The sequence below is a fragment of the Palaemon carinicauda genome, chromosome 7, assembly GCF_036898095.1.
Source record: "Palaemon carinicauda isolate YSFRI2023 chromosome 7, ASM3689809v2, whole genome shotgun sequence".
Lineage (NCBI taxonomy): Eukaryota > Metazoa > Arthropoda > Malacostraca > Decapoda > Palaemonidae > Palaemon > Palaemon carinicauda.
In genome coordinates this window covers 81,467,502-81,482,220 of record NC_090731.1, presented here as the reverse complement: position 1 = coordinate 81,482,220, position 14,719 = coordinate 81,467,502, and the positions used below count along the sequence as shown (strand labels likewise).

Sequence of the window (14,719 nt, the reverse complement as noted above, 5' to 3'; positions counted from 1 at the left end):
AACGGAATTAAATTCTCGTCTTCTTGAGTGGAAGTCGAAGTAACTGGGGTCGTGGATTTCGACACGATCGCCAGCGGAGGTCTCGCGCCAGTCGAATTATCTGTCGCATACGAAGTCGAAGGAAAAGTTTTGACAGCTTGATGAGTCGAAGATCTCAACGAACTCAGAATCGGTCGCTCCACAACCGAGTCGAAGGCAGATGTCGCTGTCGTAAGAATATGAGGCGAAGTCCATGTAGCTACGCTACACAACGGGTGAGAGATATCTACTTCTCTGTACCTTTTCAGAGGGGGCGGAGATAGCACCTCTTCAGTCGAACGTCTCTTCAACGGACGTGAGACTGGAGAATCACGAAACTTACGACGTCTAAACGGCCACGAATCACTCGACTCTGTCAATAACTGATTACCTAACTACAGTGAACCCTCGCTACTTCGCGGTTCGACAATCGCGGATTCACCACTTCGCGGGGTTTTCCCATAACCCATATATATATACATATCGCGGATTTTCCGGAAAATTCGAAAATACCGCGAAATCTGAAGACAACCAAATACGATATTTTGTTACCTGTAATTCCATTAATACTGTAATTAGTAATATCTGCTCTTACTGATTGTTCATTGCATTACATATGATATATAATTCAGCACAGAAAGAAATAAAACACGAAAAGAGAATGTGATCATACGATAATTCAGTACGTAGTAAAATTAAATCGAACATGAAACGCAAATCAGATGCAGTCATACCATATTAGAATGGTGTGTACTGTAATGGATGTGCTTCTTTTCCATGAATCTTTTGTATGTATACGTACGTAGTACAGTACTGCATCCAATAATATTCTTTGTTGCAAAAATCACATTTCGAATACTGTAAGCGTACGAGAGAGAGAGAGAGAGAGAGAGAGAGAGAGAGAGAGAGAGAGAGAGAGAGAGAGAGAGAGAGAGAGAGAGAGAGAGAGAGAGAGAGGCGTAAAATAGCGTACGTAAAGCTGTATTATTATTATTGTTATTATTATTATTATTGTTGTTGTTGTTAATAAAATTATTATTGTTATTATTATTATCATTATTATTATTATTATTACTGTACAGTATTATTATCATTATTTATTATTATTACGGTATTGTACTTAATCTACGTACGTTCATTATGCGCGGGGCATCTTCTATGAGTAACCAACGCATCATAGTACTGTAAGACGGGTTGTGATAGGTTCAAGCGCTGATAGATGACGAATCAAAACTCAAGTTTTGTTATCTAGCCTGTGATTGGTGTTTTGCCCGCATCTTCTACCCGCAGCATCAAAGTTCTCGCGGGGCTGGATCGTTCACTTTCTCTTTCCGCGTATCGCTGAGTAGACGTTCTTAAGTTTGTGAAGTTTAATCTGTGCTGTGTGCGACTGTTTTAAGTTGAACTTTTTGTTGAACTTTCTGTTAAATCCTACTGTACAATGCCTCCCAAGCGTTCTGCTTCTAGTATGGCTGGTAGTGAGCCTAAACGCCACCGAAGGATGATGACGATAGCTGAGAAGGTTACGCTTCTCGACATGTTAAAAGATGGTAGAAGTTACGCGGCCGCCGGCCGCCATTTTGGCATCAACGAATCCACCGTTCGCTATATCAAAAAGGACGAGGCGAACATTAGAAAGACTGCTGCAATCACCTTTAGCAGATCAGCGAAGCGAGTCGTTACAACGCGTAATAAAACGATCGTACGCATGGAAGGTGCTTTAGCTGTGTGGATTGCCGACTGCCGGAAGAAGAACATAGCGTTGGATACGAACACCATCCAAACAAAGGCTTTGAGCTTATATGAGAATTTTGCTGCAAAGGAACCTAAAGACGACGACGGCAACCATGCTGAAGATGATGATGATGCAGATGATCCTCAACCAGGGACATCCACTGATTCCCAGCCTCAGAAACGTTTTTCCGCAAGCAAAGGATGGTTCGCGAAGTTTCAGAAACGCTTCGCCCTGAAAAGCGTTTCCCTGCATGGGGAGTCTGCTTCCGCTGACACTGCCGCTACTGAAACTTACGTGAACCAGACTTTCAAGAACATTATCGCTGAAGGTGGATACAAGCCGGAACAAGTGTTTAATATGGATGAAACCGGCTTGTTTTGGAAGAGAATGCCGTCGCGAACTTACCTGTTCAAAGAGGAAGCCAAAGCCTCTGGCTTTAAGGCATTCAAGGATCGCGTTACCCTCGTGATGTGTGGCAATGCTGCTGGATTTTTGTTAAAGCCGGGGCTTATTTATAAGTCGAAAAATCCTCGCGCTTTGAAAAATAAAAATAAGAATCTCCTTCCCGTGTACTGGATGCATAATCAAAAAGCATGGATTACGAAGATGCTGACCTCCAACTGGTTCCACCAGTGTTTCATCCCGCAAGTCCATGAATATCTCTTAGAGAAGGGCTTGCCATTCAAGATCCTTCTCCTTATGGATAACGCTGGTGGACACGCAACTGACCTGTCGCGTGAGGGCGTTCAGGTTGAGTTCCTGCCACCCAACACTACGTCATTAATTCAACCGATGGACCAGGGGGTTATCAGGGCGTTCAAGGCCCTCTACACGAAGAATACCTTGGCGGACCTCGTTGCGTGTGTGGATGCTGCCCAAGATGACGAGGATGAAGATTTCAACTTGAAGGCGTACTGGCGGCAGTACACCATAGCCACGTGCCTGCAGAATATTCAAAAGGCACTTCAAGAGATGAAACCTGCAACCGTGAATGCGAGCTGGAAGAAGCTGTGGCCCGATATTGTTTACGACGACAAGGGATTTACTCCGTCGGAAATCCAACACTCTGCAATACGGAAATCTGTGCAGTTGGCTGCCATAATTGGAGGTGACGGGATTGGCGACATGACGACTGAAGACGTCGACGAGTTGTTGGACTGCCATTCCCAGCCCCTAACTGACGCAGACCTCGAAGACCTGACGAAATCGGCAAGTGAGGAAGAGAGTGAGGGTACCCAGGAAGAGACCCAAGAAAATGTCGAAGAAACGGGCTTAACATTAGAACGGCTTGCCAAGTTCTGCAACCATATGAAGGAGGCGAAAGAAATGTTACAAGAGTGGGACGAGGATATGGTTCGCTCGATGCAATTCTGCAACAAGATCGATGAAGACATGACTCCCTTCAAAATGCTCTTGGATCGAAAAAAGAAGCAGCGGCAACAACTTCCGATCACAATGTTCTTCCAGCCTCGCAAAAAAGAGCCAGTTCCTCCTGCTAGTACGCCTTCGGAAGAAATTGAAGAAGTTTCCCAGGAAGAAGTTGAAGAGGTGCCCCAGGAAAAGACACCTCCGTCTGAAGAGACGTAAAATACTATCATTGACTGCACAGTAGAACACATCATCAGCTTCATCATCATCATTTCTACTGTGCAGCAAATTCATCGCCATCACCATTCAAGTTTTTCTTCAACTTCTTTCGTGGTGAGTACAGTAACAATCTTTATTTTTTACTTTAACCTGTTTTATAGTTTAGTAATGTACGTACTGTATGCATTAAGTTAAAGGGAAGGTTTTAAAAGTCTACATGTTGTAACCTATCATATTTTTTTTGTTTAAAATTTACATTTACGTACGTAAAACAATCTCTCTCTCTCTTTCTCTCTCTCTCTCTCTCTCTCTCTCTCTCTCTCTCTCTCTCTCTCTCTCTCTCTCTCTCTCTCTCTCTCTCAAATTGTTTTCCTGCTTTGCTACGTACAAGTACTGTATAATTTATATTTGTAAGGTAACATATTTTGTAAATGCTTTTACAGTAAATACTGTATGTACTGTATCATTATTTATCACTATCATCATGCGCGTTAAATGCCTTGTTTGTTCTGAGCGTGGTTGTTTACTGAGCGTACACGCCGTCGTTTCAGGCGGCGTCATAAAGAAAAAGATTTCATTTGGAAGTCCTAAGAAAAATACGTAAACTAAAACATTGGTAATAAAAAAATCAACATACAGTATTGTATAATCAATATAATCGATGCAAAAACTAACCTATACATATATGTGTACACTAAATGAGTTTGTTTCTTCATTATGATCAGAGATGAACGTAAACAAAACATTGGTTGCCATTTTTTATCGTGCTTTTTAGGTGTTTAGGAAACGCATGATATAAAATCGCCTTTAATATTTGTGCCTGTTTTAGTTTAGGGTGCTGTAGTACATGCATTAAGTGTTCTGTACATTAAAGGGTGGTTTGTTAACAGTACTACGTACAAGGGAAGGTTTTAAAAGTCCGAATATACATGTTAAATAAATAGGTAAATATGCTGTCACTACTTCGCGGATTTTCACCTATCGCGCCCGCGTCTGGAACCTATCTACCGCGATAAACGAGGGTTCACTGTACACACCTTTCCAATGGTGTTTAGTCAAATCCTGCTGTCGCACCACAGGATCAACGGAGGAAGCGACTGTCTATGGGCAAACGCCGATAGTCTCCCTTGGACCTCCAGTATGTCTTCTACCTTTGGCGGGGGAGCAGGACAGTGACCTTCGTCTAGGAGAACTATCGGGACTAACAGCCAACCCCTCAGATAGCACTGCACTGACGCTTTTCACTTTACTAGAAGTCTTTCGTATGAAAGACTTTACAGATAAACCTAACTGCATCACCGTATTACCTAATACATCAAATTTCTTTTCAAATTTAGACTCGAGGCTGGCAATGGTGTCAGGAGAAACTCTACGGGAAGTTGGCAAAGGAGTTACAGGAACAGGAGTAGGAGGACTCAAGATCGGAGACATAATAAGAGTAGAAGGAGAAGGAATAGGAGCAGGGGCTTCGATAGAAGAAGCCGAAGCTAAACTAGTCTTACTTTCAGCTCTGCGAGCCGCCTTCCTCTTCCTATCCTTAATTATCTTCCCAGAGTGAGAAACAAAAACTTTCCATTGTTGTTCACTCCAATCGTTGCATTCATCACAAGTAGATTCTCTAGAGCCCTCACAACCCCTACACTTAATGCACTTAGTCTACGAATCATAAATTAATTCAACTAACCTAGTTTTGCACCCTCCGGCACAAAACCTAACTACTGAAGGACTAGAGTCCAACATGATGGTAAGACCACAAAATTGCAGAAAAGAAATTCAGCTTCAATCCTACAAACACGGAGTTGAATACTTCACCGATATTGGAGAGATAATACTTCCCAACAAACGAAGAAAAAAGTCTGCACCGACCACCGATGTTTACCAGAAGCCGGCTGAGAACGAATTGATGTTACCTGGACAGTTGTACCTATAGCTCCCTTGAGTGGAGGGAGATAACGTCACCTACATCAGTGATGGCGGTGCCACCGCGGTAGTTTTGAGTCTACTGTCTGCCATTCGTAGGGAACCTACAGCTGTATAATTGTTTGGTAAGACACTGCTATAAAAAGCCACAACTTAACTGAGAAATTTCTAGCTTCCTGTTGAAAATTGCCTGAATATGCCTTTTCCAATTCTAAATTTTACTTGTTTACAATATTTATGTACAGCTTGCTCTATATTGTTTTACTTTCTTTTACCTAGGAACATGATTATGAACACATAAATGTTTGAAACGTTGTTGTTCGTTAGTGATAGAAATAAATATAAGAATGTTTGGCGTTGTTGTAATTCTACACTTCCTTATCAAATCATCATCATCATCATCATCATCAGTAGTAGTAGTAGTAGTAGTAGTAAAGTTACTACCCTATTTGTAAAAGCAGAATGCTATAAGCACAAGGGCTCCAGCAGGGAAAATAGCCAAGTGAGGAAAGGAAATACTGTAAGAAAATAAACTACGAGAAGTGATGAACAATTAAGATAAAATATTTTAAAAACAGTAATAACATTAAAATAAATCTTTCATATATAAACTATGAAAACTTAAAAAAAAACAAGAGGAAGAGAAATACAATAGAATAGTGTGCCCAAGTGTACCCTCAAGCAAGAGAACTGTAACTCAAGACATGATATACAATGGTACTGAGGCTATGGCACAACCCAAAAGTGAAGACAATGGTTTGATTTTGGAGTGTACTCCTAGAAAAGCTGCTTACCATAACCAAAATATCTCTTCTAACATTATCAAAAGGAAAGTTGTCACTCAACAATTACAGTGCAGTAGTTAAATCCTTGAGCAAAGATGAATTGTTTGGCAGTCTCAGTGTTGTCAAGTGTATAAGGACAGAGAAGAATGAGGAAAAAATAGGCCAGACTAATCAGTGTATATGTAGGACTGGGAAAAACGAGCTGTAACCCGAGAGAGATTCAATGTAGCACTGTCTGGCAGGTCAAAGGACCCAATAACTCTCTAGCAGTAGTATCTCAATGGGTGGCTGGTGCCCTGGCCAACCTACTACCTATAGCCTTCGCTGTTCTCCTTCTTCTATAGCATAGAATGAATGGTTTGCATGTGAGTAGCAACAATTAAAATTTAAGAAAAATATTTCCAAGAATGAAAAAATTCAAATACTCTATGTATAAAATACTTTTAAGTCTTACCTGTGCTCGCCGGCCATGGTTGCTGGCATTATGATGAAGGTGTGATGAGTAGTGATGCAAATGATGAGGTGGGACGGGGGGTGCCGAACTCTCAATACTGTAAGCTTTGGTGATACCTACACCCACTCCTCTTCCAGGAGGACCCTTGCCACAATAACCACGATCAACCTTCACAGGTGAACTGAAAACAAAAAGTTATATTAGTTTTCTTCAATTATAATAATATACTTAATTCTATTAACATAGCATAGCAACGTGGGGATAAAACCAAGCTTTCAATATAATTGTTTCTATGTATTCTGATACACCACCCCAAGGTTGAGGAAAGATAAAATGAATGAAAGACTGATAATTATCTGGCATCCTTACATGGATGGTCATTGATGTCGACTGGAGTATGATTAATTAAAAATTAGTAACTTAAGAAAAAAACAAAAAAGGAATAACTTAATAAAACATTTATAGACCAGTAGAAATTAATATGGACCCAAAGATTCTGCATGTCATTTTTTTATATACTAAACACTTTATTCTGAAGTCAATAAGGAGTAAGAAAAATCCACCAAAATCAACCTTGGGAAAATGCATTTTCTAGGCCAAAATCCAAAATGGCCGTCTTCGTCAGGACAATAAAGAATTTCCAGCACAGTATAATGATATTACTCAGTAACAATCAATTTCTGAGAACAAATAACCAACAAAATAATACAGTATAGACATATGTGAAGGACTATTCATTGGGTTCAAAAACATGTTCTTTGAACACCATAATAAAGATAAATGTAAAATGAAGGCCATCAGCATCGTAAAAATTATATATATGTCTTTCTTTTCATGATGATAATATAATGAAGTGTTTATCTTTTTTGTGAAACAAGAAAAGCATAAATATAGTATTTGGTACATCATTAAGCACAACCTTATGAAAGAGAATCCTTGCTGTCCAGCTATGATTATAATAATAAGCAAATAATAATTATGAGACAGACTTCAGCATGCAGTAAAAAACAAGCTAAATTGAAATCTCGTATATCTACTGTTTCTCAGTCATACCAGTAATTAAACTTGCAATATGCATCAAAGCTTTAAACAGAATGTCACGAATTGATGGTGATATCGCTGTCTTATAGCAGAAATGTATACTCTGATATAAGAGTTCAAAGCTATATGGGGAGTTCAAAGTTCTTGGGGGAAAATATCAGGAGTTCAAACATCTAGGGGAAAACATTATTGATATGATTCATGACATAAAACTTTTGAGTTCTGTGGCAGAAGTGTCTGTCAAATGGCTATGAATGAAAGTATGAGATTAAGTGTATTCTAAACAATGACATCGGTGTCTTGGAAGCATTCAAGTAGTCAATTTTTAAACTGTGCACTACATTTGCAATGAATTCTGCAAGGCATGCCTTTTCAAGCATAGCTGTAGGAAATATAATGGCACTTGGTGCTCTTGCATGAACAGCAAATATCCTGTAGGAGATCTGATGGTGCAGGTTCTAGATCTGTAACACCTATCAGATGTGTAACATAGACTATATTTCATATATACATTTGATAACTAACCCATTTTCAGTGCTGAAGCCATACTCCTCCTTTTTCAGTACAGTTCCCATGTGTTTCCATGTGCTCATTTGATGATACACCTTGAAGAGTGGAAGTGGCAGGCTCTACCTGTGGTGGCAAGCATTCCACTGGGACATACTTGACAGAATTTACATTCAGGTACCACATCATGTTCAAAGTCACGTTTTTGTCCCATGCACCACCATACACACCCACACCACAAACTTCTCTTCCAAAATAACTTTTTCTGTGGTCACACTTCAGCTAATTATGTGAAAATATTCATTGTTTTCAATTTGTATTTACAAAGGTGGTATCACAGCCTGACATAGCATGCACAAATAACAAGCTCTTACACAACTCCTTTCCCAAAGACTGATGGAGGCTATGGATAGCTATTGTGTATTGCTTTGTCATCATGAAGATGGTTGTCTTTTCTTAGAGGCTGTACAAAAGAAGTATCAAATTGTCTATATCCTCAGCCTGGACACAAACTCCTTTGTATTCCTGTGCTAGCTGAACAACCTTGAGGACAATGACAACATCTGCATCGCCTTTTTCATGAGCATGCTTCACACAAATGTTGGCCTCCTCAAAAAGTGCTCTAGTACTTTGATAAAATTTTGCTTATTCTACATATTGACAAGAACGGCTGTCTTGTTTTGTGGCACTAATGTTTGCCCACTCACCAAAATATGTGGAGCTTGTACATGGCCCAGTTTTATGCATTTTTGTTCAAGATATTTGATTGATTTGATTTCAAAGCTGTCAAATATTACCTAGGTAAGCACTTGCTTATCCATTCCACATTTAACAACTGATATGAAGAGTTCACAAATTTTTTTCCATACTTCCAACCTTAGGCCAAGGTATCTGATAGATGAGTACACACCCACCAATGATGGATTCATGACATGTGATACAAGCTCAAATGATATTTGTCATATAGATTTCACCATCTTATTCCCTTTTTTTTAAATATACTGCATATAAATAAGTGTTACAGATAATTTTACTGCCCTCAGAGCCAGTAAAATGCTTACAGAGTGCAATCTCTGCAAGTTTCCAAGAAAGGGTAATTGCTAACGTAAAATGTAGTACCCTACTCCAGGAATGATTCAGGCTGTTTATTATTTCCGCCAACGAAGTTGGGAGGAGATTATGTTTTTGCCACTGTTTTTCTGTTTGTTTGGTTGTGAACAACTTCTTAGCCACAATTTTACTCAGAGAGTAGTGAAACTTTCATGGATTAATTATTATGTTGAGACTCGAAAGTGGTTCAATTTTGAAAGTCCTAGATCAAATATCAAGGTCAAGGTCGAACAAAAGGTTGACCGAATTAACTGTAATCTTAACCCCAAGTCCACACATGGTTGTCACACAGACTTCAAATACACCTACGGTCTAAATTGATTCTGGGAAAGGCAAGCTGGTTTCGAGAAATAAGCTGTCACGGCAGATGTCTGCATTCTCAGAGAGCTTTTCTAGTTAGCAGATGTTTCACTCTGAATCCATAAGGCTTTGGGAATAAGCCTCATAGTAAGGAAAGAAATTCTCTTCATTGGTAGTTTGAAAGGACATTGAATATGGCAATCTCTGTAACCTATACCAATATCAAATAATGGTAAACTAGCGATATAATTCCAGAGGCCACTCACCTGTATCAACTAAAAGACTAGGAATGGGGGGTGACCTAAAAGCCCCAGTAGCTAATATGATGCCAGCATGGCGATTGGAATCTAAAATCTTTAACTTGGTAGGAGTACCTGAAGAATATATTTCGCATACATCTAAAAGTTGTGATAATATAAGTGCTTTATACAGTCTTACGAGAGTCTGATGACCTGCTCCACAAGATGTATGGGCCAATATTTAAAAAATATTTAAAATCTAATAATTTAACTTTTAGCTTTTTGAGATGCAAGTTAAGTTTTGTCAAAGGTTAGACCCCGATATTGCATTTATTCAACACAGGGGATAGGTTGTTTTTTATATGCAGTATATACCTGGACCTGGGTGTACACCACAAATGCGAATGAAATGTATGACAACTGTTCTAATAATAGAAAACTTGAAGCTATTCAAATCTGCATATTTGATAATTTGATTGATTGTGAGATGAGCTTTCTTTCATTTGTTGGCCTTCATGATCATACAAATGAGACAGAAAGGTCATTCCCGAAGTGTGAGTGGAGAACATCATCTGGAATCACAGAAGAAATCTCATTCACTATTCACTATCAGCGGAAATAAAGTACTGTTAAACCCACTATCCTGTGTGATTCCTTCTTCATGACATTCTCTTTTAGACAAAAAATCTTTTACTTAAACATGAAAGAACTGCCTTTTTGAAGACTTGAACGAATACGGACAATTCACCTTTCAGACCTAAGTCATGGACAGTTTTACAAATACTTTACTCAATTCTTTAAAAATGTGCTAGTTGGCTTTATCCAAGCACCACTGAAGTGATCTGCATTCAGGTGGGATATTACTAGTTGTATTTACTATTGCTGCATGATCACTTGTATACTAGCCATCCAAAGTTCTCCAGTGAAAGTCAACTAGACAGTTAGAGCTTGCTTTTGGAAGATCAATGTATGACAAAGTATCTGTCTTCATATGGAGGTGAGAGGGCTCACCTGTGTTTATAATCCCAAAATATTCATTTTCTATTAGTGATACTAGCAGCTTGCCCTTTAAATTTGCTAAGATATCTCCCCAGAATGGATGTCTGCTGTTCATATCACCCAGAAAAAGAAATGGCTATTGGAGTTGGTTTATCACCTCGGCTCCACTTTCATACAAGATACTGCATATAGGAGGCAAATAAAGTGAACAATTAGTGAATTTCCTATTTGGATACATTTAGACTGTTAATGCTTATAGAGATGTATATATATCTAAATGTTTCTGGGGAATGTTGCAGCAAACATACATGAGACTTCTGCCATGACTTCTTCCCTAAGGATTGCATTATGTTCTGTAAACTATGCATTCTCTAGGGCATAGAGCCAAATCATCTAGTATTGTTTCTTGTAGACATGCAACTATAGGTAAATAGTCATGAATTATGGGCTTCATCTCTTTATATTTAGCCCTTGGACCTTGACAGTTCCACTACAAGATTAAAGAGAAACATAGTTTACTTTTTGGAAGACTCCTTTGCTGATTATTATTATTATTATTACTATCCAAGCTACAACCCTAGTTGGAAAAGCAAGATGCTATAAGCCCAGGGGCTCCAACAGGGAAAAATAGCCCAGTGAGGAAAGGAAATAAGGAAATAAATAAATGAAGAGAACAAATTAACAATAAATCATTCTAAAATAAGAAACGCCAAAACAGACATGTCATATAATAAACTATCAACAACATCAAAAAACAAATATGTCATAAACTATAAAAAGACTATGTCCGCCTGGTCAACAAAAAATCATTTGCTCCAACTTTGAACTTTTGAAGTTCCACCGATTCAACCACCCGATTAGGAAGATCATTCCACAACTTGGTCACAGCTGGAATAAAACTTCTAGAGTACTGCGTAGTATTGAGCCTCGTGATGGAGAAGGCCTGGCTATTAGAATTAACTGCCTGCCTAGTATTACGAACAGGATAGAATTGTCCAGGGAGATCTGAATGTAAAGGATGGTCAGAGTTGTGAAAAATCTTATGCAACATGCATAATGAACTAATTGAACGACGGTGCCAGAGATTAATATCTAGATCAGGAATAAGAAATTTAATAGACTGTAAGTTTCTGTCCAACAAATTAAGATGAGAATCAGCAGCTGAAGACCAGACAGGAGAACAATACTCAAAACAAGGTAGAATGAAAGAGTTAAAACACTTCTTCAGAATAGATTGATCACCGAAAATCTTGAAAGACTTTCTCAATAAGCCTATTTTTTGTGAAATTGAAGAAGACACAGACCTTATATGTTTCTCAAAAGTAAATTTACTGTCGAGAATCACACCTAAAATTTTGAAAGAGTCATACATATTTAAAGGAACATTATCAATACTGAGATCCGGATGTTGAGGAACCACCGTCCTTGACCTACTTACAATCATACTTTGAGTTTTGTTAGGATTCAACTTCATACCCCATAATTTGCACCATGCACTAATTCTAGCTAAATCTCTAATAAGGGATTCACCAACCCTAGATCTACATTCAGGGGATGGAATTGATGCAAAGAGAGTAGCATCATCTGCATATGCAACAAGCTTGTTTTCTAGGTCAAACCACATGTCATGTGTATATAGTATAAAAAGTAATGGGCCAAGAACACTACCTTGTGGAACACCGGATATCACATTCCTATAATCACTATGGTGCCCATCAACAACAACTCTTTGAGATCTATTACTTAAAAAATCAATAATAATGCTAAGAAACGACCCACCCACTCCCAACTGTTTCAGTTTGAAAACAAGGGCCTCATGATTAACACGGTCAAAGGCAGCACTAAAATCAAGGCCAATCATACGAACTTCCCGACCACAATCAAGGGATTTCTGTACAGCATTGGAGATTGTAAGAAGGGCATCACATGCTCCAAGGCCTTTACGAAAACCAAATTGCTAACTAGGGAGTAGATGATTACCTTCAGCAAACATATTAAGACGTTTTGCCAGAAGACGTTCAAAAACTTTAGATAATATGGGAGTTATGGAAATTGGGCGGTAATCAGTGGGACTTGAGCTACCACAAACACATTTACATAGAGGAGTAACATTACCAATTCTCCAACTAGTGCTAAAAGCTCCTCTTCTTGCTAACTTGCGCAAAAAAACAGATAACTTTGGAGCTAAGAAATCTGCTGTCTTTATAAAAAACAAAGGAAAAATACCATTTGGGTCTACACCTCCATAAGCATCAAGGTCCATCAACAGAGCTTTAATCTCACGAGATCGAAAAGCTAAACTAGTTAGTTTAGCCTCAGGAAAACAGGAATGAGGAAGTTCAAGTTTTTCATTACTCTGTTTACTGTAAAAAACATCAGCCAAAAGGGTTGCCTTTTCCTTTGGACAGTGAGTGACTGAGCCATCTGGTTTAAGTAATGGAGGAACTGTTACATCTACACCAAAGAGTGCAGATTTAAGGGTAGACCACCATTTATGTTCCTGAGTTGTACCAGAAAGTGTTTCTTTTATGGTTAAATTGTACTCCTTTTCAGTTGAGGCATAAACTCTCTGAGCAAAAGCTCGAAGCTGAGTATAGTTGTTCCAGGTCAAATCTGATCTGTTACCCTTCCAAAGTTGATAGGCCTCCTGCTTCTCCAAAAAAGCACGTCTACAATCATCATTGAACCACGGTTTGTCCTTCACTCGGTACCTTAGCACACGAGAAGGGATACGCCTATCAATTATGTTGACTAGATTCTCATTCAAAGGGACAACAGGATCTACACTATTATATAATTGTGACCAATTCAAGCACAAAAGATCATGTAAAATCCCATTCCAGTCTGCTTGGGATTTCATATAAATTTTACAAGAATATGATATATCAGGGACAGGCTGCTCAGTCTTCACTAATAATGAAATCAAGGCATGATCAGATGTCCCGACTGGAGAACCAACCTTACCAGTTATAACGCCAGGGGAGTCAATGTATACGAGGTCCAAGCAATTACCAGACCTGTGAGTAGCTTCATTTATGATTTGCTCACAGCCTGATTCAGAAGCAAAGTCTAAAGCTCTTAAGCCATGGCGATCGGTAGGAGAGATAGAACTTAAACTTTGAACTGCAGGGAACCTCTAATACTCTATTTGTAAGAGTATGTCTTGGTTACAGTTGGCTTAACATTTTTCTTAGTAGCCCTCTTATTTAGTTGCTGAGGAGAGGGGTGAACCTCGACATCAATCTGGGATAGGCCTATATATATAAATTTATAAAAAGTTCATCATTTTTATTTTCAGTTAAAATATCATGCCTATTGACAATAGGTATTCATACATTTCTCATAGGAGGGGAGAGAGATGGCAATCTACCTCTTTTTCAATTAAAAGACAGAGCTATTAGGATTATGTACCTTCATTGTGACAAGGGCATCTAATAGCTCTCTAGCAGAAGATACTTCCCTTAAGTCTGGGAACAATGTTGCCTGAGATGACAACCAAGGGTTGTACGTCCGAGCTGTGGAAGATTCAGAAGAAGGGGGTGGTGTCTCTTTGATGGGATGCACCGATTCCAAATTATGAAGCATGGTATTTGCCTCAATCAAAAGATGATTTAGAAAGAGGAAGCTTTCCAATACCTAGTCTAGGTGGCATTGCATTCCTCTCTGAATGTCCAGCATCCTTAGATTTTAAGGCCTTGATGTAAATTTTTCTTTGGCTTAGAAGTCGTCTAGTATATCCCACATTAATATACTCTGCAGCTGCTTCTACAGTATTATATGTTGAGGACATGTCTTATTGGTTGGTTATAATTTGCCATTTTGCAACAGAAGTGCTGGGTCCAAGATCAGAACAACTATCACAGAGCATTTCATCTTCCCATGCCCTAGATGGATGCTAAAATTCAAAGCACTTGTAGCACAAAAAAGTTAGCACAGCAAAGTTTTCCATTTGTAAAAGCAAACTAGTATTCCCTCATTTTCAATGTATACAAGAGAAAGTATATCATGGTCTTCAGTAAGTTAA

The 14,719-nt window shown here is 38.8% G+C and overlaps 1 protein-coding gene across 9 annotated transcripts in view; it reads right to left on the bottom strand.

Moving 5' to 3' along the window:
* Window positions 1–14,719, bottom strand: part of siz (Brefeldin-resistant Arf-GEF family protein schizo) — a 389,510-nt gene that overhangs the window by 224,284 nt on the left and 150,507 nt on the right. For all 9 annotated transcript variants that reach the window (XM_068376730.1, XM_068376731.1, XM_068376732.1 and 6 more), the window contains exon 2: window positions 6,500–6,680. In XM_068376730.1, the coding sequence (XP_068232831.1) occupies window positions 6,500–6,680 (181 nt within the window). The remainder of the gene's footprint in view (window positions 1–6,499; window positions 6,681–14,719) is intronic.